This window comes from Mytilus galloprovincialis, chromosome 7 (genome assembly GCF_965363235.1).
Source record: "Mytilus galloprovincialis chromosome 7, xbMytGall1.hap1.1, whole genome shotgun sequence".
Classification (NCBI taxonomy): domain Eukaryota; kingdom Metazoa; phylum Mollusca; class Bivalvia; order Mytilida; family Mytilidae; genus Mytilus; species Mytilus galloprovincialis.
Genome location: NC_134844.1, coordinates 88,103,638 through 88,130,819, shown reverse-complemented (window position 1 = coordinate 88,130,819; position 27,182 = coordinate 88,103,638). Strand labels below are relative to the sequence as shown.

Genomic DNA, 27,182 nt, shown 5'->3' with positions numbered 1-27,182 from the left:
AATGCACGGAAGTTTGGTAACTTAACAGCCACGTTCAGCACTATCACGATCATTCGTAACGGTCATTTGTTAGGAATGGAGTAATATTGAGTGTACAAAAAGAATCACTGACCTTTCACAGGGAAAACGGCAACCCTAGTCAATTAAAATTAGAGTCGCGCGCTCCTTCCACATGCAGTATTCGTACTAACAACCTCAGTGATGACAGACAACCAGTGTAGATAGATAGATAGTTTATTCTCATAAAACCATGCAAGTACAAAGTGTATAGAGAAGTGCATGAGTAGTTTGACTCCTATAATAGTCGCCCTTAGAAGTCCACAAGCTTCAAAGACAGCATTTGATATGTAACTAAAGTTTCAGTACAATAACGAAAAATAGCAACTGGAATTTGACAGACAAGAGGAAAATGTTGATGCTAGTTAAGTATTTCACAACACTATCAACAACAAGAACAGCAAAACCAGTAAAAAAGTCTAAATTGATTATAATACACCTACAACCAATGTACAAAATTATTACAACACTGGAAATAATGTAAGTTTTATGACTTTGTACAGAAATGTATGGTAGATTATTAGTAAACTAGTTTTATAGCGTAACCTTAACTCGTATGTTAGTACGACATAACTGTATGTACTAGCAACTACAAATGTACAAACACCATTTTGTGGTCTTTGTCAACTATCATAACTTTAAAAATTATGAATGTCATTTTTGTCAAATTCATTTATATTATGTTTTTTAGTCAGTTGCGTTGTATGTTCTGTATGTGGTGTATGTTTACACAGAAGTGGCTGCTCGATCTCAATTATTGTCATATGCACCACTTAATAGTATGTCTATTTGGGTTGCGAATTCAATTTCGTCAATATAACGAACAATATACAAAAAAATTCTTTTAGCTAAGGCAAGTCAAGATGCAATTAAAAAAAACAACATAAATTGTGGAAATAGAAAAGTGTTCTGCTTCAGCCGTTATATGATATCCCTTTTCTATCATATTTGATAATGTGCAGATGAGAACAGTATGACATATGTCTATTAGCGTCTCATTGACTGTCGAATAATACTTGCATACACATCACGACGGGTGCTCAATATACAGCCTAATGTAGTAACCTTTCCGTTGCCCATTATAAAGCCCTTGGGGTTCGTGTTGCTCATTCAATAATTCTCTATGTTGTATACTGTTATTTCTATTCTTTTATTTTTCCATTACCACGGCATGGTCAAGTGATTTTCTACTCTTGAGTTTGGTCATTCATCATCCGTACGGCATTCAACAATGAGCAAAGCCCAAACCGCAGAGTCAGTTATAAAAGGCCCCGAAATGACCATGTAAAACAATTCAAACGAGAAAAATAACGGCCTTATTTATATAAAAGAAAATTAATGAAAAACTATATGTAACACACGAACAAACGACAACCACTGAATTGCAGGCTCCTGACTATGGACAAGCACATAAAAACATAATGTGGCGGGGTTAAATTGAATACCAATAACGTTATCTTCATCTTTACAATTTACTTTTTCGATCTGATCATGCTTACATCAAGACGACTTACATGAAGGGGCCAAACAACACAGAAATTAACAAATATAGGTCTCCGTACGGCTTTCAAAAATGAGCAATGCCCATACCGCATATTCAGCTTTAAAAAGTCCCGAAATGACAAAGGAAAAGCGATTCAAACTAGAAAACTAACGGCCTAATTGAGGTACAAAAAATGAACGAAAAAAAAAAATGTTACACATCAATCGAATGTCCAACCCCATCTAAGTGTGTTTTGCTATAACTGTTGAACTAGATACACAAAGGATGTGAGATAACATTGTACGATTTCTTTTTATATATATATGTACATGTACAAACATTTAAAGGAAAACATAATATATACTAAAAAAAAAAACCAACGGTAATGTATTTTATATGATATATATATTATATGTACGACAAGCCCTTCTTAAGGGGCAAATCGTTTATAAAACTTATGAACTATACATTACATAAAAGATACTGCCGATATATATATACAAAACATACTTATAAATCTAGTTAACACTATACATAATGTTTTACTATCATATTTATATAAGATTTGTACTTTAACTATTGAATGCATGTTATTAAGTTAAAGATTCGCGGAAATCAATTATTATAATAGTGTAGTGTTTCTTTTGTTAACATGCACAATGAATTACCATGTACTATAAAGGTAAGTGCATACCATACTATTCTAACATATCATCTCTTTAAATGTTGTTTAAAAATAGATTTTTTATCTAGAGCAAATACCACGAAAATGTCTTAAGATCTTTAAATGGACAACCGTACAACTGTTACTATCAACAAATAATTTTTAAAATGGCGAAAATAAATGTAAGTCGTATTACTGTTTCAGCGAATATTATTCTGACCGCCGCTTTGATTACAAGGGTAAGTTAACTTGCACATGTTTCATAATATTAGGACCTCAGTGCACTTTAAATTAGTACTTATTTGAACTTTTAATCTATTTTTATTTAAGCGTCTCTGACACTGATAAGATGTTGACGAAACTCATGTCTGATGAAATATAGGCCTGGAATCCTTGATAACTTGTATTAATCTATTAAAATGTACAATATGTTATTATTTATATATTACAAAAGAGGGACGAAAGATAAATCTTAAACAAACTGACAACGCCATGGCTAAAAATGAAAAGGACAAACAAACAACAGCACACACGACACACCATAGAAAACTAAAGAATAAACAACACGAACCCCAACAAAAAACTAGGGGTGACCTTTCAAAGGATCTTTTAAATAGGGACACAAATAGAGAAATCAAAATGAATTACGGTTTCATTATATCTGCAAAACATTCAAATTTTAAAGAAACTTTAAAATAATAATAAACAAACCAAACCTGATTTTTTGCACACAGATAATTGTTAAAGCCCGTACTGTGACCTATAGTTGCTTATTCCATCCATGTTATTTTGTCTCTAATTGATCCATGTCTCATACGCTTTTATATTCCTCATACATCTCATCTCTACACAGTGACTTCCCTCGTGCAATTATAGCATTCATATTTGGATGAATGTTTGTAGGAAAATTCTCTTATTGTTTGGCTATATTTTGTCAGTCTGTCTGTTTTTTTTTTGTTTATCCACATAATTATATGTAGTTCATCAAATTTATTCACCCTTTTTCATTCGCAATATCCAACTACCTTATCAGATATCTATATTGATGTACGTCGTTTTTGTCTTAATATTGTTTTATTCATTAATCAACAATGACATAATCGGACTATTAAATAAACCTATTTGTTGATCTTTATTCGAGATATATAGATATTTTCTTTCAGTTGTGTTTTTTAATGTATTATTTAAATGTTCAACAATAAGTGCAGTTGTTAAATGTATGTTACAAGACATGTGATTTGAACCTAGATAAACATGTATGACATTATAATACTTTACAACACGATTTTCTTACATAAACTACCTATATCTAAATCTTGATTTGATGACATCTAAATGTCACTCGCAGAGCAATTTATATCATGCATTTTTATATCTGAAACATTACCACTACTGATCTAAGCTTATTTGAACCAACACTTAAAAGTTAGAACTCTTCCGTTAAATATTTTCGTAGCCAGCCTGATTTGTGTGATGGGTATACCATAACGTTGTAACACTTTGAAATATCGGTATAGATATCCAGTCAACCCTTTATTGATTGATAAATCATTTTTGTAACACTAACACGTATCGTAATATTTATTCAGTCCCCTCTTTATTGTATATTTTGTTGAATTATCTTTATTAATTGGGATATTAGCATTTTTTAAGGTGTACCTGACTTGTGGTAATTTGTAGAGAACTTCTTATCATTCATGGTATATGAGTATGATGTCGGTTTAACCGTTACATCTTGATCGGCATCTTTCTCTGTTAAATATCTTGAACGTGGACATACCATCTTTATCTAGATAACATTGTTCTTTCCGCTTTTTATTGATAACTTTAAAACAAATACATTGATAAGTAGTCCGGTTGTTAAAGGGGAATATGATACTCATCTTAAAGTTTGTACAATGTCTGTAAGGACGGTTTATCCGATCAAATGATTTTACTATAATATTAACATTCAGCAGACAAATATACACTACCGTACACATCAACCATATAATTGGCGGATGGATTTCGTTTTTCATGAAAGATCAGAGCATATCTAACTCCATTAGAAATACCATTAGTTTTACGCATGTTTCATATATCAGTGATCAAGTTTTTTTTCTAGCACTAGCAGTAAAACATAAATGTAAAACATATCCATTTGATTCTTGAAAATAAATGATGTTTTTTTTAAATCTTCTTCATTACAGACGCTGACCTTTGGTTTCATATTCATGTCAATATACATCAAAGTAAAAGACGATATTTTAGATGAAGAGGTTATCAAAATTATCGACTTGGAAGTAATAGCCGGGATGCCTTTAGGAACAACCATCAAATCAATTGTATTTTCTCTCATTGGAGTTTTTGTGATAGAACTCATAACCGGCATTGTTGGATTGTATGGAGCTTTGAGACGGGAGAAGCTAATGTTAGCAGTGGTAAGTGAAAAACTACAAAAAAAAACAAGAAATATTTCCATCCCATTCATAGCGCTAAATTTTAGCCCGGCTTTTACTATATAATATTTGTATTTTTTATTTGAAAATATAAGCGGTTCATGTTTGAAGAAGTTTAGGAATTTTTTTATCACATCTATATTAAATCAGCGCAAGCCGAATATTGACTCTTATTGGATATATATAGATATAAAAAAATGATATTAGAAAAAAAAGTATACTTTTTATCCTAGAAAAAGATACAGTTATTTCAGGTCTTGGGTCTACTGATCGGAAGAGCAAACAGGTCCTGCTCTTAATAACATACAAACAGATCATGTCCTTGATAACATGCAAACATTTTAGCTTTGCTTTTTATATGAATAGCAATTAATTTATTTGTTTTAGGCTGTCGTCCTGAGTTCCTTCCTGATTTGTGTATACATTATATATATAGTACTTCTGTCGATTATATATCACAAGGTAATTCGTCCATATTGATAATAATTATAAAAAATACAAAAGACATATAAAAAAAATATTTTGAAATTATTTCCTGTATTTATCATTGCAGGTTTTGAAGAATTGACAAAAAATGTAGATTGTTTTTTGAGAATTTGAGAATAAATATTTGGATCAGTTATCAGAATGTCAACTCTTATTTATTTATGCGATGCTCACCAGGTTGCAATAATGAAAACCTGGTTATTTTTTCTAAATAAACAGTATACAAATTGAATATTTTAAAAATGAGGTTCTTTCGCACATTATACAATGTTATAAATCTACTTAACAAAGCGAGAGAAGATATTAATGCCATACACATGTCATATATATATAAATACATCAGAAAAAAACCAGTTGAGGAAACGTACATGATGAATATAAAAAAGAAGATGTGGTATAATTGCCAATGAGACAACTCTCTACAAAAGACCAAAATAACACAGAAATAAACAACTATAGGTCATCGTACGGCCTTCAACAAAGAGCAAAGCCCATACCGCATAGTCAGTTATTAAAGGCCCTGAAATGACAATGTAAAACAATTCAAACTAACGGCCTTATTTATATAAAAGAAAATGAACGAAAAACTATGTGTTACACATAAACAAACGACAACCACTGATATGCAGGCTCCTGACTAAGGACAAGCACATACATACATAATGTGGCGGGGTTAAATTGAAGTTGTTTTCATTGTTTCTGATGTTGAGCAATTTAAAAAAAAAGAGTGAGAAGAAAGAAGGAAAAAGAAAAAAAAGAAAAATCACTGAAATAGAAAATGTTGTAATTCATCCATACGAATAACAATACCATTATCTTCATTTCTACAATTTGCTTTTAATTTTCATTGTCCTAATGTAGACATACAGATGACTAAGAACATTGAGTCTAATATAACTTAATTTTCTCTTTTTGGGGATAACAGAAAACTGAACTCTACAATACATTACTTGATTACACAAAAGCTTACGAGTCTGGTAATAATTACCTATCATACTGGAACCGTGTGGAAACATTCCCTGAGTTCTTAACTAAGGTGAGACATCGACTTTACTGTCTTAGGGACACGTCAGCAGGTAGATTATGTAGTTAAAATAAATGCTACAATTTGTTTATTTTATATTGTTGAAATAACGTATTTGAATTTTCATTCAAGGAAAAAAATTATAACTTTTGCAACCTGAATAAAAAGAGGGTTTATGCTTAATCTTTAGTTATGCTAAAAAAAGTCGGTCACTTTTTGAATTTGATTTATTACATTAGTATCTATGGAAACTATTAACAATAAGCACACAACTAACATGAATGAGGATTTCTTCGGTTTTGTAGCTTGGATGTCAAAATTCCAGCCCGGAAAGGCACTATTGCTGGAGTTTATATGTCCAAGAATTAGGCAGCTATCTAGAAATATACATCGGGATAATTGTGACGTGTATGGTTTGTCAGGTATGTATCAATACAATGTCAAGCTGTGTAGAGAATGTTTATAAAAATACAATGTTTAAGTGACTTACAATGTTTAAGTGACTTTTTAAATGATTAACTTGATGATGAAGTCTTGATAATAATCAAAGTATTTTACAGGATAATATAAAACTTCACAGTTAGCAAAACGATTAGAATTTCTAGAGGAGCAGGTTTACTTTTCCAGCCCACACAAAAACACGATCAGTGATGGTAGGATTTCGTGTTTCAAATTTGTTTTGTTTTCAATTAAGTGTTTTTGGCAGTTGTTAGCTTTCATCATTCCCTTACTTTTTTTATTGTATTGATAAGGTTCGTGTTGTTGAATATTTAGTTTCCAGAGTTGTGTTTTATATACTGCTTTTGTCTTGGATAATTTAGTTGTGTCATGGCAATACTTGGATTGTCTTAAAATAGGAATATTTAGATTGCACCTCTTAAAAAATCTTCAACTTTATACTTTCGTTTGCCTTTTTAACTCTTTAAATTCGAGCGTCACTTATGAGTGTTGTAGACAAAAACGATTTGCGTTAAACATTCTAATATCCATGAAGAGTTTATTATCAGTATGTATTCGACTTATTAGTGTGTTATCCCTTTGGTATCCATTGCATCTCTATTAAAATGATTAACAATCATCAAAAACCACAAGACAAATACACATAATTATAATAGTATAGAAACGATACGGACCAATATCGAAAAGAACAATTTAATTAGCAGGGAGTAATGTCAAATAATAATGAAAATTTGATAGAAAAATTATCACAACACGCCATGGATTGTATGCGTTCAAAGCGCTTTTCTGAATTGACCTTCGAATTAACCTTTCTTTTAATTCAATCTTTTGATCCTATTTACAATAAGGTAAACTATGTTTAAGAGTCTAAGATAAACTTACATTCAAGTTATCGTTGTGTGTAGATTAATTGTACGATACTATATTTCTAGATTGAATGACCCGTATTTTTGTAGATGAAATAATGTGAAAGCAACGATGTGGGAACATAAATTAATTGAATAAGATGTTTTTAGTTAGTGAAATATTAATTTTACAGATTTGTTCAATAGTTGCAGCTGAATATATCTTTCGTAAACTTGAATTCAAAGAAAAGAAACCAAGTATTTCAGAGAACAAGTATTACTTATTGCTTAGTTTAAAGCATGGTATCCTACGAAATTTAATAATCTTTATAAAGGATAATTGGAGCAGGTAAAATATAGTATTATTTCAATTGGCAAATTATTTGTCGGGTTTTTATAGTAATTAAAATAGTTTAGAGCAACAGGAAATTATTTGGATGGTGTTAACGTCCCCACCCCAAAAAAAAAACCGTGTATTGTGTAATGGTGTATGGCATATGGTGCAATGGTAGAAGGTGTATGGTGCTATGGTGTATGATGTAAGGGGAATGGTGTAATGGTGTAACGTGCGACCGGAATGGTGCGAGTAAATGGTGTACGACATTTAAAACTATGCAAAATATTCATAAGAACTGATTTTTAATTTCATACCGGATTTTACAATATTGTAATCGAAATTCGTTTTTTAAAATAAATAAATAATTTTGTAGTCGTACGCTTTCTTTGAAATTAAATTGCATTATGGTGTAATGTGTAACGTCAATGGTGTAATGGCACAGGGTGTGTGGTGTAATGATGCATCTCAGGACTTTGGCTTATACACAGGTTTCATTTTAATTATCCTATTTACTGACGTATTCACTTTTGTAGAAAAACTGTAAATGTTATATCTTGATATACAAAAAGGTCAACATTTCCATACTTATTTTCCAAAAAGACGACACAACGTATATGTGTATTCAACAACACTTAAAACAGAAAAGGTTTAGTTTGACAATTGGACACACTGTAGATTAATAAAGGTATAGTTTGACAAATGGACACACTTTAGATTCATAAAGGTAGAGTTTGACAATTGGACACACTGTAGATTAAAAAAGGTATAGTTTGACAAATGAACACACCTTAGATTCAGAAAGGTATAGTTTGACAAATGGACACACTTTAGATTAAAAAAGGTATAGTTAGACAAATGGACACACTGTAGATTAAAAAAGGTATAGTTTGACAATTGGACACACTTTAGATTCAGTAAGGTATAGTTTGACAATTGGACACACTGTAGATTAATAAAGGTATAGTTTGACAAATGGACACACTTTAGATTCAGAAAGGTAGAGTTTGACAATTGGACACACTGTAGATTGAAAAAGGTATAGTTTGACAAATGAACACACTTTAGATTCAGAAAGGTATAGTTTGACAAATGGACACACTTTAGATTAAAAAAGGTATAGTTTGACAAATGGACACAGTTTAGATTCAGAAAGGTATAGTTTGACAAATGGACACACTTTAGATTCAGACAGGTATAGTTTGACAATTGAACACACTTTAGATTTAGAAAGGTATAGTTTGACAAACGTACACATGTCAGATTAAGAAAGGCATAGTTTGACAAATGGACACACTTTAGATTAAGAAAGGCATAGTTAGACAAGTGGACACACTTTAGATTAAGAAAGGCATAGTTTGACAAGTGGACACATTTTAGATTAAGAAAGGCATAGTTTGACAAGTGGACACACTTTACATTAAGAAAGGCATAGTTTGACAAGTGGACACACTTTAGATTAAGAAAGGCATAGTTTGACAGGTGGACACACTGTAGATTAAGAAAGGCATAATTTGACAGGTGGACACACTTTAGATTAAGAAAGGCATAGTTTGACAAGTGGATACACTTTAGATTAAGAAAGGCATAGTTTGACAGGTGGACACACTTTAGATTAAGAAAGGCATAGTTTGACAAGTGGACACACTTTAGATTAAGAAAGGCATAGTTTGACAAGTGGACACACTTTAGATTAAGAAAGGCATAGTCTGACAGGCGGACACACTTTAGATTAAGAAAGGCATAATTTGACAAGTGGACACACTTTAGATTAAGAAAGGCATAGTTTGACAAGTGGACACACTTTAGATTAAGAAAGGCATAGTTTGACAAGTGGACACACTTTAGATTAAGAAAGGCATAGTTTGACAAGTGGACACACTTTAGATTAAGAAAGGCATAGTTTGACAAGTGGACACACTTTAGATTAAGAAACAAAGACTGTTTGTGTTAATGATATTTCAACTGGCTTAGGATTTATTATAATTCGATAGATACCATTTGTCGTGGATTTTGTTGCTTCAGTTGAATTACGAAATGAAATGTTAAACGAATGACTGACCTCGCCATAACTACAAAATGGAATATCCTCTAAGATGTAAGTTTTCACGAAAATTGATACCCAGAAAAAAAAATAAAGTTCACAGTAGTATTTTACCATGTTTAAATAACATCAATGAAGAGACACGAATTGTCGACATGCACACTACGTGCAGTAAAATTAAAACCATTTATCGATTAACATTATTTTCTTTGCAGGTCAAAAGTTGTTTTTGCATCAGTCATACTTAAAATAAGCTCACTTGTAAGTAATAGTAGTAATGGTCCATTTACGATCTAGGTTTCATTTAGAAATGAAATTTACACGTTAGCAATTGTCTTCGGCCGTAGCACGTATTAAGGTTGACCTTTACTTTGCTTGAGGGAGTTGAAAACCCTATTTTCTTTGAACCGACATTTTTAAAAGAAGGTTTATTTTAAATGTTGTATATCGAGGTACTGATTTTTAAGCTGAAGATAATCAAGATGACTTACAGTTCACTAACAGTGGTAACGAGGCAAACTTGTAAAAATGAAAACAACGCGATGAAACGCTTGGAGTGCTCTTCTTGATTTACCATTACCAAGAATGCTGGCATAATTTTCAACTTTCTCATAAAGTTCAACATTTGTAGTAGAAATGTTGATGATATAACAGATTTTTTACTTGATAAATATTTTTTCACCACGTTTCATATCTTTCTATAATCCAAATGCGTCGGTGTGGATGACGAATCTTTCATTAAGTCTAGGAAAGAATCAGAGACTTAAATTAGTGTGCCATTTTAACGATTCAATAGATACAAAAAGAAAAAAAAATCGAAAAGAAAAGAGCAAATTCCACTTTAGTTCTACGCTCAATAACATAATACAAATAAAAAAAAATGTATAACTGCCAATGAAATAACTCTCCACCAGAGACAACATTGCATAGAGGTTAACAACACATGGTCACCCTACAGCCATTAACAATGAACAAAACCAATATCGTATATCTAGCTATAATGCCCCGAAATGACAAATGTGAACCAGTTAAAAAAAAAAGAAAAAAAAAAAAACAGCCGGATTGATGTACCAAACAATGAACGAAAAATAAATATGTTATACAGTAACAAATGACAAGCATTGAATCAAAGGATCATGACTTGGAACAAGCACATACATAATGTGGCGAGGATACACTAGTTTGCTGACGATAAACCGTGTCCCCAACATTTAATCTAAACTAAGTTCATATATTTTAGGTAGCAGGTCTTGGGCTTCTTGGACTAGGATTAACACTAATAGGAGATGTATTTATTAGTGATGGCTCTCTTAGACATATATTTTACAAGATGCAATTTTACCATTACTATTTCTATGACATACTTGTCGGTCTAGCTGCAGCATCGGTTGTAATTGGAATATGTACTTCGTTGGTGGCAATACTTGGCTTATTGGGATCATGGAGAAAATCGAAACGCTTTCTTATTACGGTTTGTAAATAGTAAAGAGATACTTGAGACTGATTGACAAATCTTACGAATTGTGGCACCTTAAATACTGACTATAAATGTCACATAACTCCAAACGTTTTATTAAAGTTTGTACGTCTTGATATAATTATAGAAAATAGACCACTCCAGTTAAAAACCGCCCAAAAATGTTGACACCATTACATGTATAATGCATTAACACTTTCAGATTTTGTCTTTTTCGTATCGTTGGTTGTTCCAACTAAACTGATTGTCTTGAAATATACATACAATATATATATATTTGAAACCCAGGTGCATTGATGTATTTCCCTGTACAACTCTAATACATGTACATTACAAGTATTTCTGAGGTCTCCCAGTAACATTTATGTTTACAATATTATGTCTTCCCTTGCTTTGTACTCAATTTATGTACAATTGGAGGTAAATCCTTAACGAAAACTATTCAAATTATGGTCTTTCTAAAAAAGAAACATAGAAAATATTTCTTTATTTTCATCACCTTTCTTGTTATGTTTGATACCCCGTATCTATGCGTTTTATTCAAAATAAAAGTTCTCAAAGTGCACTTTTTCAACTATTATTTTTTTAGCATAAGACTAAGGAATTGGTGAAAACAACTTTAACATAATTTTGTCTTTGACAAACATTTGGTTTTCAAAGTTCTTCTACGTCGTCTTATTTGGCGTAATTAAAAACACTTTTGCTGATTCAAACGTCATTTAAGAGTCTTTTGTCGACGTCTGTCGCAAATACAAAATTCTAATCTTGGTAAATGTATCTATGATAAGCTTATTGATGGCGTTCATTTGTTAAAATAGTATAGATTCATTTGTAGATCTATCTGAAGATGTAAACAAAAATGTGCATGATCATTTGTGAGTTTTTCTTTCACTTTTAATGGCTCAAGCTTACCTTGAGATGTTAGGTTCTGTCTGGACTGGACAATTAAATTTTTCACTCAGTGAAATAAAACATCTTTTCTCCGAATTATATCACTTATCCCATATTTTCTTTGCAGAGCTCTGTTCTGTCTTTTACATTACATGTACCAAGAGTAATTGCAGTTGTTATATGGATAGTTTTCATTGAAGAGGTAAGAAAAATAAAATAAAAAGTAGATTAACGGAATTAACAACGTTGCCCTACGAGTATATTACACCAAGAAAACAATAATATAAATTAACATCAAATTAATACTTTTTAATGCAAAATGTCTTCTTTTCATCATGCTTATTATGATTCATTATTGTTTTAACATTTTGATCATGATTTATATTAAGGCCCTCATTTCTTTGTGTCGAGGATTTGTATTTTCTCATCAGCACGTCATGGAATATTTTTAGCCTTTTTTTCATGGCTTTTAGCACCTGCATATACAATTTATCATCGTAATTTTACGAATCACTGAAACCTTTCACGCACTTTTATCCTGGAATTTTTTCAGTTAGTATTAAAGCCTTAGAATACAACTTTTTAAGTTTAAATTTTTTATCTAAATATTCCAGATGGCTATTAAGTTACAAATCCGGCCCAATAACGATCCATGGAACCATAGATTTGTTGGAAATTTACTCATGGCCTGGCCAGTGATATTCAAATTTTATCATAAGTGTCCGAATTTGGATGATTTACGCAACACACAAATCCGGAGCTTGCATTTGTATGACGTGATGTTTTGAAATTAATATAAAGCATTAATGGAATTTAGCGGAATGTTGTTTTATTTTAATCTTGCACTAAGTTTTACTGTGCGCAGTACTGTGTGTATTTTATTCTACATTGACTAAAGGTATAAGGGAGGGTTGAGATCTAACAAAAGACGTTGAAACCCGCTGCATTTTTGGGCCTTTTCCAAATTCGGAGACTCTGACTTATGTTAGTCTTGTATTTTAAAATTTAAGTTAATTTTGAGTATAGTTAAACTTTATCAAAGAGTCATCCCTTGCTATACGTTTTTGAGGTTAGTATGTGATTGTTTCTTAAACATTGATGCATCCATTGCAGCCCTATCAAGACAGTCACGACGCCTTTTATGATTTCAAAATTGTTATATTAAATTGTTAGTATATGTTATCAGCAAATATTTAAAACAAGAACAACAAGCATTGAAAAGATTTAACAGAAACATAGTCATATTCTTGTAAAATCTATTCTTCAAATGTACCATAATTTCCTTTGTAGATCAACGATAATATGAAATTTCAGTTATGGTTACAACAACTAGGATATTTTTATGGAGGCAACGGAAATGAAATCACGGGAAAGTGGAATGACATGATCATGACAGTAAGATATTAGTTTACAGGCATTAACTTTTTTATTATGAACATTTAAAAGACAGAATTATTTATTAATTGTCATATGAATGAAAAAACTGATAAAATAAGATAACATCATCAATACTTTTGTAGTTTTTAAATGCATTGTTATACGGTGATTCAATTAAAATCCAAAACTACAAAGGTATCAATCATTAATAATAAAAGAAATTAAATACATACCAAAATACAATTGCTAAGCGAAAATATATTGACATATATGGTACATTGAGTACTAGTAAGGGTTGTAGCTAAATCCTGTTTAAATACAAACACATATGTAATCAATAAAAAAGGAGGTCACAGAAAAGTCGTTACTACATGATATAATTTTTAATCAATATGATTTCAGCTGCAGTGTTGTGGTGTCAATTATTACTCTGAAACACATACGAGTCAGGGAATACAGTTCTGTTGTAAAAATGCTAATCTCAGAATACTAGACAAAGAAGATCCAAATACAAACTCCTACAGTGGAATTTTTAATTATTTTGGTGGCTGCGGTGGCTACAAAACAGATGTAAGCCTTTAAAACACTTGCACATATTTAAAAAATATGACAGTTGTTATCCATTCGTTTGATGTGTTTGGACTTTTGATTTTGCTTTTTGATTTTGGACTTTCTTTTTTGAATTTTCCTCGGAGTTCAGTATTTTTGTATTTTTACTTTTTGCTACTAAATTTAATGCATTAAACTGTGTACTATAACCTTACTGCTACACACTTTACAGAAAGGTTGCAGTGAAGATTAAATGCATTTATTATGAGATGAGTAAAAAAATCAATGAAGGATAAAAAACTTAATTCAAATAATTTGTGGGTAGGTTTGGTGGGGGGCAAGGGGGGATGAAAGGGGGGGGGGGGCTGTCAAAATTACTACAAAACTATTAAGTTTTGTTTTATTGACATCGATTTTATATATATCCTTATTGGTCAAATTTTTTTTCTAAAATTAAGTTATAAGTGGGGACAGGGTGTCAGTGAAAAACTTTATGAATTATTTTTTATCCTACATTGAACTTTTGATGTCGTCCCTAAACCGGTTTAACAAGATTTAATTGAACAGTCATATTTTCTAGTACAGCAGCATGAATGAACATATATTTGTGATCACTAACGTTGTATGCCGTTTTGACAAAAAACCATAAACAAAATTTCGAAACTTCCTTTGAAAACCTGTTTTTGAAAAAAACAAAACTATATTATACATATATACACATGATAAAAATAATGTTGGATGACTAAACCAAGACAAAAACACATGCATAAAACCGTGCAGTTATAACATGTCTTTGAGTAAAAATTTACAATGTTCAATGTACACAAACACGACCTTTACTTTCTGTCAACCAACTTATTTTTGCAAGTAAGTCTCTCTATGAAACTTTGCATCGATTTATTTTTTGCGATTCCCGAAAATAGTTTGAAGTACGCGAAGATCTAATTTTTAAATATTCGCGACGATTAATATGCATTTTCATTTTTTTCCCGGTGAAAGACGGGAAAACAAATATCTCGCGAAAGTTAGTTGGTTTGAAGTATCTATTTGTATATGGTAGAAGTGATCTGCACTATCCTGTCACAGATTAACATGACAATAAAGGAAAGAATACATACAATGCATAAGTCATATTGATACGCGTGCTTGCTACTACATGTAGCAATAGCTGCTTGTTTAAAAATATATGTTGCTAAAAAAAACATGTAGAAACAGAATATGAATATAACGAATAGATGGTTTTTAAAAGAAATACAATACAATTAAATTGAAATTGAAAATGGAAAACTAGTTAATATACAAAAACTGTTCTGATAAAAGCAAATTTGAACTTATTTATATTAAATTCAGAAATTATTGCCTGTATCAATTATTGCAATTTTTTCGTTTTAGACTAAAATGCATTTTTAAATTTTGCGATATTGAGAAAAATCCTGTTTAATTAATAAAAAAAAAACTCGAAATGCGATATTAGATTAATCCGATTACAACCCTCTCGCATTTTTCGGAATAATAAAAACATCGCAATAATTTCTGAATTGACAGTTATTTGCATCTTTCAGACATGTGCAGAAGTAATCTTGGACAAGACTGAGATGTTTGTTGGGTGGTTTCTTGCGATTGTGTTGCTGCAAATTGTTTTAGAGGTATTTGATTCTTATATATGTAGTATAATTTGCATGATTTGTTGTTGGTCCCAAACGATGTACATTAATATATTTTAAACCCATGTAAAAGTAAAAACAAATGATGCGCCAAAAACAACCTGACATAAAATTTAGCATACGGCATTCAACAATGAACAAGCCCAATAACGTACAGCGAACAACGAAAAATTTCGAAATGACAAATTGATTTTCAATATCTTTTGCCTCTATGTATTATGGTTTTATATAATTTATATTCAAATTCAATAGAAATAATTGTCATCGTTTTCAATCCAGTTATATTGAGTGAAAAACACAATGAATGGGGACAAAACATCATTTTTATCAAAAGTTTGTACTGAGCTTCAAGTATGCAACAAGTTTACACAATCATGTTACAATTAAATTATTTTTCAAGAAAATAAATTTTTACTTTATGTTTCCATTTGAAGATTTATTTTACAAAGTAACATAGTGACATATATTTATTTTTCTTAGATCGTTGGATGCCTGTTTGTTAACAAGGAGTATTCAGATATAAAGTCGACAGGAGAACAAATGCATACAAAATCGATTTTATTTAGAAAAATCTTCGGCGAAATCAAATTCTTCTTTTTAAGTAACTGGAAAAGGTAATTGAACAAATAAGTAAATGCTACTTTAGTATGTTCAGATATATGGTGCATTATAGAAGAGGGTCGAAAGATACTAAAGGGACAGTCGAACTCATAGATTAAAAATAAACTGACAACACCATGAACACCAAGGCTAAAAATAAAAAGCACCAGACAGACAAATAATAGTACAGAAGACACAACATAGAACACTAAAGAGTAAGCAACACAAACCCTACCAAAAACTAGGGGCGATCTCAGGTACTCCGGAAGGGTACGCAGATTCTGCCCCTCATGTGACACCCGTCGTGTTGCCTATTTTTATTACAAATCCGTTAAATAATCTTATTCTGTAGGTCAAATTCTTGAAAAAAATTAGTTGTATCATAGTTGTATATGCCAAATTACGCATGTTATGTATATTCTTAACTCTTAATTCCGTAAAACAGGAAGCATATAAATAACTTCGTACCATTATTATATTGTCATTATATAAACAAACAAAAAAACAACCCCAAAAAATCGTAAAAATGTAAGCAACTATAAATGTTTAGACAATTGATGTTTGTTCCATTTTGCTATTTTATTGTGGGTTTCATAAACAAGCTGCAGCTGTAATTCACACTGCATTGTTCTTTATCTATATTTAGGTGATCAAAATCGGATCACATTCCTCTTACGCCTGAAAAAATCCCAACAAAACAAAACCAATCAGTTAGTATGAATAGAAATAACTGTAAAATGTATAATCATAAAAATACTGAACAGTTATCCTCAATCAGATGAACAATTCGACAATGACGTCTCTCCAGTGATTCCCGAGGCCAAAATATTTGATTATCCAAACTTTAGAAAAAAGGACAAACTAAATTTAGCCATAGAAAGGCAAGAAACCTAGCTTTACATAATTGAAATATTTCTGATTACAAAAAAAAATATAAATGAAATAACACTCCACTAACAAAGTCAACGAGCAATTACAGTTATAACTACGGTATGATGACCGATACAAATAAACGTTTTTTTTACTAGAACACTACATCGTCAGTCTGTCAGTGACAGGTTCAGAAATACAATTATCAAACTAAAATATCTGTTAAACAAATTTTTTTTTGTTATAATGTTTAACGACCTAATTAAAGATACAAGTGGATTTTGTACAATACATTGTACATTGTACAACTGCAATTTAAGGCTGCAGCAAATTACTTAAAAAATCCACTTTACTTACATTATAGGTCTAAATTAACGTTGGTTCGCTTTATATCTCTGGGAACTATATTTGTGAGTATATGTTATTTGATCACGCTGTTTAATGTTAAGATTTATTATAGCAATTATTTTGATTACTGACTCATTGATGGTTCCAATTTTGTCATTTATCTATATTCCTAGATTTTATAGGAAAGAAGATTGATATAAACATTACAAAAGGTATATTTTGAACGCATAATTGAAAGTTGTACCTTGACCTATAATGGTTTACTTTTATAAATTGTTACTTGGATGGAGAGTTGTCTCATTGGCACTCATACCACATTAACCATTTGTACCACCAATAGATTGACATAACCATCTGATCATGTCTTTTTCATAATTTCTTTACATGCAACCTCTACTCCTTCCATAAAGCAGACAACTTTAAGATCTAACTTGACTATGTCCTCATGAATGCAACAAAATAAAAACTCGATAAACAAATTTAACAATGACAAAAACACTGTACATTAGTTTTTGTTTTGCATTGAGTTTGGTTCGCGATTTTTCACATGATGTTGGATTAACATCCTTATACTGGTGATTGCGTTTCATGGCCATACATAAGCACTTGAATGAGCCTCAAAATATTCATACAAGTGAAATAACGGAGTTGATTTTATACAAATGCAAACATTCCAAGAACGATACACATTTGTGTGTGTGTGTGTGAATTAATCCATGTATCAAGTACCTATTTAAAAAAAATAAATTCTCATGTTTCTTACAAGTCTTTGTTATTTTTCGCCAAAATACTTCTGTTTTATATTGCAGATATGTAGCATTGTGGTGCTGTGTCTAGCCATCAATATAAGATACGACAAAGTGTTTGGAAACTCAGATATAGAAGACATATTCTCAAGACTAAACGTTACCGACCATACCTTCTCAAGAGCCATCAACATATTTTCCATTGTGACTGTCACCTTTTCATCTGTATCAATAGCAGTTGTTATATTTTCCATCGTCGTTATGGCAGTACAGAAATGGAAATCAGTCCTGAATATTGTGGTAAGCTCTTTAAATTTTGAATGCTATGAAATAATGTTTGATCGTTATTTCAGATTCATCGAGATTTAAAGCATTGACGTGTCTTGTATAGGCTACCTTTACAGAAAATGTACCCTATCTATTAAGGAAATGAATGTCCTGTTAATGATAAACTCTTATTATAAAAATCGATAAAATGTAAGACGCCAAACTTAGAGTATTGATTGCTATTCTAATGGCTCAATCATGACAAATTATGGATTTCGATCATGATATAATGGATTGTTCTTAAGTTTTCTACATATCTATCAAATTGGGATTTTGTTCAATGTATAAAAAAATGCAAGAAAATTGGTACCGTTAATTTACTTAATTGTTGCAAAAACTTGTATTCGTTTTCTACAATTGGTGGTTTGCTTTCCCTCAATATATACTTTAAAAAAACTAAAAAAAAACTTATAAAAATAAACAATTAATAAACTGTTAAAACTGCAGGTTGTATAATTAAAGGTAAAAATCTAGTTATAGGATAACCAAAAACTAAAAAACCTCCGAGGAACTCAAGACGGAAAATTCATAATCAATTAGCAATATTAAAGTTTAAACAAAGTCCACGAATGACATGTTTGAATAAGCAAACGCTATAAATAAATTAATACGTGTATATAGCATTAATTATAAATTTTTAAAGCCCAAAATCACAACAATATAATGATGAACGCTTCATTTCTTTTTTGTCATTCGTATTATGTTTATTATACCATTTTGAATTTATAGACTGCTGGGATATTGAGTGCTGTTGTAGTTGCCAACATTGTACAAATAGGATTATGGGGAAAGTTCTTGACAGGAGTAAGTTGACAAATAAGATGATATATGTATTGATAATGTCTTTTAAAGAGACGTAAATCTTGCATCATTTTACTGTGTGTTTATAACGTTATTGAAACAAAGCAAACGAACTTCCTCATATGTCTACTCAACTTATAATGGTGAAAGTCTTTTTTAGAAAAAAAATCATAGTTTTATATGGGGACGAAGTCCCTAATAACAGTAGAAAAATCAATAAAAAAAAGAAGAAACAATCGGAAATTTTCATTGTACTAATGAACTCAAAATCGTTCAATTTTTTGGATGTCATGTTTTGAATTCCCGCGTCTGCGCAGAAATCTACAATGTACTTTCTTTTTCCGGTCTCGTTTGTATGAAACTTTAAGTAAAACATATATTTATCAGTCTAGTATAAAAAAGGAAGGAACGCAATACCAATTTCATTTTTAATAATTCCTTGATATGAAAAAAGGTTACCTGATGCTAGCATTTCTTTGTTTACATTGCATATGACGTCATAACTTGAATAACGTCACAACTAAAATCCCTAACAACAGAACCAAAATCGGAAACGTTACAGTATTTCCGTTTCTTTTTTTTAACAAATATTTAAGTAACAAAAAAATAATTCATAAAGACTTCGTCCCCATTTACAGGTTATGCCTGCCACATATTAGTTTACCAATACGGTAAATGACATCAATTATATTTTCATATCAACACAATAGTGATAGCAGGTGATAATATCGGACACGAAACAGTTACCAACAATGTTTTTAAAATAAATGAAAGATACTAGGCTTATTACTTATTACTTGCCTACTGTAGAGTCTTAAATTGCACTCGAATCAAACCATATGAATTTGACATATAAACAAACCGAGTTGAACAGTAAATCACGATAATATTTCAATATGTAACGGATAAAATATTTGTCTAGCCGTATAAGTGTATACAATTCTCATTTGGAGTCTTGAGATTTTATTTTATAGATAACATTTTTGAAGTACAAATATAAAATTTAAACGTGCAAACAACCATTAACAATACACATTAAAGACAGCAAAACAAACTAAATATGGAGCAACAAAAACTCCACAAAAAATTCCTGAGATGATATGTACTGTAGTGATATATAATAATAAATTATAGAGAAATTGTATTCATCATTGTAATATTTGAATTTAACCAAAGGTTTCATCAGAGCTAGAAAATGAACTAATGGCACAATTTGTTAGTCAAGATGGAGGCTATCAGTACTCTCAGAATTCAGCAACATATGACACGTCATTATCACTATCTTGGAACACTCTTTTTGTACAGGTATGACTTATCGAAGAGACATTAAAAACTTTAGACACATAATAAATATTTGTTTGTAATCAATAATCTAAAAGTTTAATAATGATTAAACAAGCGTAACATAGACACTTGGTGTAATTTAGTTATTCAATGTGCTAGTAATAGAAATATTTTTTAATGCAATTTCCATGTTATATCCATATCGCAAATATTTATTCATCTGTTAGTAGTGTCTAGCCTACTATTCGGCAATTATATTTCTCGATTTTCAAATTCACTAAAAGTAGTTATGTAAGGAAAGATCAAAGTTTAAAACTTTCGTGACGATTTATATTTGCTTTATTTTTCTACTCGTGAAAATCGTTAAAATAAACTGCTCGCGAAAAATAGTGGTTTAAAGCAATCGTAAGAATATTGTGAGCAATACAGTTAATTCGTACATATTATTCTCGAGGGTATCACCAGCCCAGTAGTCAGCACTTCGTTGTTGACATGAAAATCAATTATATGGTCATTTTTTTTAATTTTCTGTTTACAAAACTAAGAATTTTCCGAAAAACTAAGGATTACCTTATCCGTATTTGGCACAACTTTTTGGAGTTGTGGGTTCTCACCGCTCAATGCTCTTCAATTTTCGTCTAATTTGGCTTTATTACTATTTTGATGTGAGCGTCAGTGATGAGCCTTATGAAGACGAAACGCGTGTCTGGCGTCTTAAAATATAATCTTGGTACCTTTGATAACTTTTTATCTTTAATATTGCACTTATAGGCAGAATGCTGTGGAGTAGGACCATTGATAGAATCATCGTTCACCTCCACCAAGTGGTACTCGTCAGGAGACAGATCTGGTAATCGGATTCCAGTACAGTGTTGTATATCTCAGTCCGATGTATTCCCGTACTCCACTAGGACAGATAGCAATTGTACATCATCTATGCTAGACGGATACTTTTACTCACAGGTTAGTACTGGGGACTCATTTGTGAGGGACACATTTTTCGTGAATGGAGTGAAAAAAATGCATTTTCGTTGATAATTGATTAATTGCAAAAGCCTATAGAACATTTTCATCGATGATCATTTTAATTCGTTGTTGACCTATACCCAGTTAACTTCATGAAAATTAGTATCTCACGATTTATAATGAATCTAATTGAAATTTTGTGCTGAGGGTTTTTTGTTGTGTTTTTTAAATATAAAATTTATTTAACAAGAATTTAAAAATAATGAAGCAGACGGGGTTGTACTTCACACGATGAAAAGTAATAATCAAGTAAAATTCTACTTTTTAATTTAATAGCTTTTTGGCTTTTTACCTTAGCCGTATTTGTCACAACTTTTCGGAATTTTGGATCCTCAATGCTCTTCAACTTTGTGCTTGTTTGGCTTTATAAATATTTTGATATGAGCGTCACTGATGAGTCTTATGTAGACGAAACGCGTGTCTGGCGTACAAAATTATAATCCTGGTACCTTTGATAACTATTTGTCTAAATTCCTTTATAATTTAAAAATCTTCAACGTAGCGGAGGTTCTCAATAATTGCATATGCAAATATGAGTTTATACAAACTCTTTCAATAAAATTTGTGAAGTGTATATTCTAAATCAAAGGATAAAATCATTTTGAAAAAAATAGAATTCGATATGAGTCACAACACAATTTCTGGTACTTCTTTTATTAATATTTATTGAACAATTTGTTCCACATAATCAGTGTCCGCAACATCAAGGTATATAAATAAATTAAAAGAAGAATAATATATCTTTCAGTCATGTGATGATGCAGTTGAAAAACGATTGAAGACATACAGCATCATCTTCTTTGTGTTCATGGCGATCACCATTTTAGCAGAGGTGTGTATAGAATCAACAGACATATTTAAGTCAGGTGATGTGATCAAAAGTTCTCTAAAATATTTAATGGTTTGATTTGGACTTGACATGATATATCAAGAAATTATTCCAATGAACAAAAGCATTTGGAAGCTCTCCCTACATTGGTAGTCAATATACTAAATTATTCTGAAAGAAACCGTAATTTAGCTTAAAACTACAGTAGATGTCAGTTTTAAAGGATCAACTCAGATAGTTTGAATGGCATGTTAATTTAAAAAATGCGTACATGTGCCTGCCATTCAACCAACAATACGTTAAGGTACACGTTCGATAGTCTCAAATTTTACGGCTATTATTTGCTCTTTGATCGGGTTGTTGTCTCTTTTACATATTACCCATTTCCATTCTCAATTTCATCATTATGAACAGGTAACACCTCGGGTAGACAACGAAAAGTGCTTCAAGTTATTTTTATTTGTTCATTGAAACAAATTGGCTTCATTAGTTGTTCAATTGGCATTCAAACATACAACGTCACAATTATAAATCTAAATTAAGATTTACATGACAATGTTAACTATTTTTCAAAATGCAACTGCTGAAAACTTCTAAGCCCTATTCAATACTGTGCCGAAACAAAAGACACACACAATAAAGCGTACATAACCAATTATGTAAACAACACAGATCACATGTATATAAATACATCATGTGAGTTTTTGTGTTGTTTGGTAACTGTCAGGTTAAATCCACATCGAATTTTATCAATGTGTATCATTTTTAGTAAACCATTTAAATTTCAAGTTGACATAACTTCACGGGGTTATTTGACAACTCAAACACTCTACTTTCGAATATATTTTTTCAGATGTGTTGCATTATAATGACTGTATTCGATGTTCTAAGATTGAAGAAATTACCTCTGGGTTTAAAAGCTGGTGACGACAAGAAAGAAATCATAAGAGAAAACGAGAAACACATGCTAGAACAATCCATTGGGGATGAAGCAAATAAATCCGAAAACAAGAAAATACAAAAGGATAAACCAGAAAAAATATCACAAATCAAGAAATCGAAGTCAAGAGGAGCATTTGATTTACAAAAGAAAGAAAGTACAATTATTCAGGAAAAACATGAGGACAAAATTGAATTACAACCTGTAAAATCGATGGAAATTGCAGACAAAAATAAAGCTGCAGGGGAAAATATGCAAGTGGACACACTCTCTGGGACAAAATTGAATGATGATGCGGAAGTCGAAACAGTGGCTGACAAAGATACCACAGCAAGGGACACCACGATTGAAGATGCGACTGACACATCGAACTAGTAAAAACTGAACAAATAATATCAGGTTTCCTTTTGATTATGTACATGTTCTTTCATAATAGAACATAAATCAGTAGAATTTATATCTGTGTAGAAGTAAAAACAACTTTCGTGTAATTTTTATTGTCGCTTCAACACTCACCAATCGACGCTTGTTTTATGTAGTTGTTAACAGAACGCTCAATAGTGTGTGTGAATAAAGCGAAAAAACTCTTAAAAAGGTAACTGTTTTGCATGATTAAGACAATAACATTATTAATTTCTGGTCATGTCGTGAACCAAATATTAACTTTAAACATCAGTAATACATTTTTCAATCAGTTTCTGAAAAACTATTTTGTTTGCTTTGGTTGTCTTTTTTTTCATTATTTTATTGTTATGAACTGTTAATTTGTTTTGCTGCATAAAAGAGAAACGAAAAACACTGAACAAGAATCTCGTACCCTACACTAATTTGCAAAAACCAGAGTAAAAGTATATGATTATGCGAAAATAACTGTACTTGTACATGCATTCGCAATTATTTTTAAGTATTCGGATTACAAAATGTAAACACAAGACGGTCCGCTTGCTTATAATCACTTTAATATTATTTGTTGCTGCATATAATTCTACCGATTAATCTTATAGTTTTCCCAGAAGTCTGCAGACTAGTTGCTTCTTAGTGTTAAAATAATTTTAAATTTTAATTGGCTGGGAACGACTACGATCTTGATGTTCTATTGGTGAACAGTTTACCGGCTTCAAAAGTTGTGTTAATAATTTGAATCTCTTGAATTCTAGATAATTGACGTATCCCTTCCTGTTAATGTTGACTTTTTATTATATTTTCCTTTTTGTATAGGGAAACATCAGATGCACAGTAATTGGTTATATTTCACAAACCTGCGTGCCTTATATTACTTGAATAAATGAATATTACACTTATGAACTCGAATGATTCGAAGGGTATCGGTTATTAAAGCATGTATTGGCCAACCATGAATTTACATGATCAACGAAGAGAACTTTTTCTTTTGTTTGACATGTACAGACCACATTACATAACAACGCAATCAAATATGCACAGTAATACATTTTTCCTCAATCCACGAAAATGTGTTACCACGAAAACAAACGAATTCACAGCGATATATATCGTGCATCTAAAGAGCTTTTCTAGTTTTACTAATATATGAAAAAACTTTGAAAAACACAGGAGCTACATGACAAATCGAGACAAAAAAAAACAAAATAAACTATGATCAAATTAGCCCAATAAACTCGTCATACATACCTCGATTACAATTCAGTACGCCAGTAAAGCTCGAACCATAAAAAATAAAATGTCATATTATAAAAAGGAGTTGAACGGCATTGAGGAGCTGCAATTCCACAACGCTTTGCCAAATACAGGTAAGGTAATATATATTCCTGGGTTACAAATTCGATAGTCATTAGTTCCGAAATATTACGAAAATATTACAATCATATAGCATAAGAAAATATGAATGTATTGCTTTTAAATCATTTTTTGATTTTACAACAAACAATAAGAAAATAGATGTGTTTAGAAAAAAGATGTGGTATAATTGACAACTATAGACAAGAGACCAAATGAGACAGAAAATAACACCTATAGATCACCGTACGGTCTTCATGTGACATATTTATTTTTTTAAAAAGATGTCTATAGTCGAAAGGTTCACTGATCTTATATCATTTACTTAAGTTATGTTATAAGTGGGTAAGTTTTAACTATTGAATATTTTTCTGTTAATTACTTTTAGAATTTAAATAAATTTCTTCAAGTACTCGCAGGCCAAGTTGATCTTATATCTTTTTGGTTTTTCTTCTTTTTCTGTTTGTTTTATTGTCAATCATATATACCCAAATACAATGCAATAAATTATTAAACCCTGATGTTTCTTAAACGTTCTAAGTGATGGTTAATGCCCCGAAAGAAGAGGCGCTACACATTAGGATATTTTTACATGAAATAGTTTTGGTTGTTTTACTTTAGACCAATATGATGTTTTGGACCATTAGATAGTTCGCTTGCAATGTTTTGGAAGTTTTGTTAGATTTCGGAATCCTCTGGTTTTATCCATTTAAATGACTAAAAAAAAAATTAAATTGCCCATTGACCCCAATTTTTCTTTTTAAAAATCTTTTACATGTAGAATGATAAGCCATCCGTTAAAGTCTTATAATTTTAATTATTTTTTAATAGTTTTTGAGAACTAAAACTTGTCAATGATAAAGCTATGAAAATCCAAGAGAGAATATTTTCCCGCCTAAATGTAAATGACTTTTATCTCAAAAACAAACACATTGACCTATATATTTGTTTGTCCTTTTTATTTCTTTATTCATCCCCTTTCAATATAAACTAGTGTTTTGAAAAGTTAATTATTTGAAACTGAGACCCTTAAATTATTTGTACATTCTTTTACTTTAATTTTGGTTTTGAGCAATTCTGACTTAGCATCGAAAATAGGCATTTACAATGAGTCTTCGTAAGCTTGATATTGTTTTATACAATACATAGATATTTTAAGGCATAATGTAGGAAGTGATTACTCAAGATACAAATACAGCTTTTGTATGAGGTCGACACTACGACATCAGATTATTATTGTCATGTTTCATGTCAGATGTTTTATCAGTCAAGGTTCTACGGCTCTTGAGCTGATATTGAACCTTGAGCTGATAATCTGATATGAAAAATGGCATGTAATGATGTTTTAACATATCCTTCAAGAATTGAAAATAAAAATATAGTTTAATATAATGATTCTTTTATTGTGAGGGATTATCACGTAGAAGTTGAATTTTTTTTGAATGTTTACAGATCTCAGACGATAAAACTAATACATAGATATTAAATAGTACTACCATATGCTACGAAAAAGGAGACCAACAAAAGTAACATTACCTATGTTTATATTGACAATAAAGAAAATGACAAAACATTCTAGAATGTTGATATATATAATTGTGAAAATCACAACCAATTAATTTAATCGTGCCTTTTTTTTTTCCTAGTGAAAGATAAATATTTTAATCAATAAGTAATTAACAAGTAGATTCAATAATTGATAAAAAAAAAAACCACATTTTTATGAGCTGATGTATATGTTACAGTAAATAGGGTGAAAATAGGAATTACTTGTAATTACTAAAATTTAGGAATTACATGTAATCCCTGATGCACTTAGTAAATACACGTAATTCCTGAAACGGCCCAGTTATTACCAGTAATT

The 27,182-nt window shown here is 30.8% G+C and overlaps 1 protein-coding gene across 1 annotated transcript; it reads left to right on the top strand.

Annotated features, from left to right (window-relative positions):
- Positions 1 to 2,285: 2,285 nt before the first annotated feature.
- LOC143083940 (uncharacterized) lies at positions 2,286 to 24,272 on the top strand. The gene is made up of 20 exons (XM_076260348.1): positions 2,286 to 2,443; positions 4,394 to 4,624; positions 5,030 to 5,104; positions 6,054 to 6,164; positions 6,458 to 6,574; positions 7,651 to 7,805; positions 10,050 to 10,095; positions 11,075 to 11,305; positions 12,330 to 12,404; positions 13,493 to 13,597; positions 13,982 to 14,149; positions 15,691 to 15,774; positions 16,273 to 16,406; positions 17,627 to 17,672; positions 18,420 to 18,656; positions 19,413 to 19,487; positions 20,661 to 20,789; positions 21,540 to 21,731; positions 22,543 to 22,626; positions 23,477 to 24,272. Exons 1-20 carry the CDS (start codon positions 2,372 to 2,374, stop codon positions 23,936 to 23,938), a joined length of 2,829 nt encoding a protein of 942 aa, XP_076116463.1. The 5' UTR covers positions 2,286 to 2,371; the 3' UTR covers positions 23,939 to 24,272.
- Positions 24,273 to 27,182: the final 2,910 nt, after the last annotated feature.

Coding starts and splice junctions, on each gene's coding strand:
- LOC143083940 (XM_076260348.1), top strand. CDS start 2,372: ATGGCGAAAATAAATGTAAGTCGTATTACTGTTTCAGCGAATATTATT. Junction 17,673..18,419: donor TATCTCTGGGAACTATATTT/GTGAGTATATGT, acceptor TTTATATTGCAG/ATATGTAGCATTGTGGTGCT. Junction 19,488..20,660: donor GGGGAAAGTTCTTGACAGGA/GTAAGTTGACAA, acceptor ATTTAACCAAAG/GTTTCATCAGAGCTAGAAAA.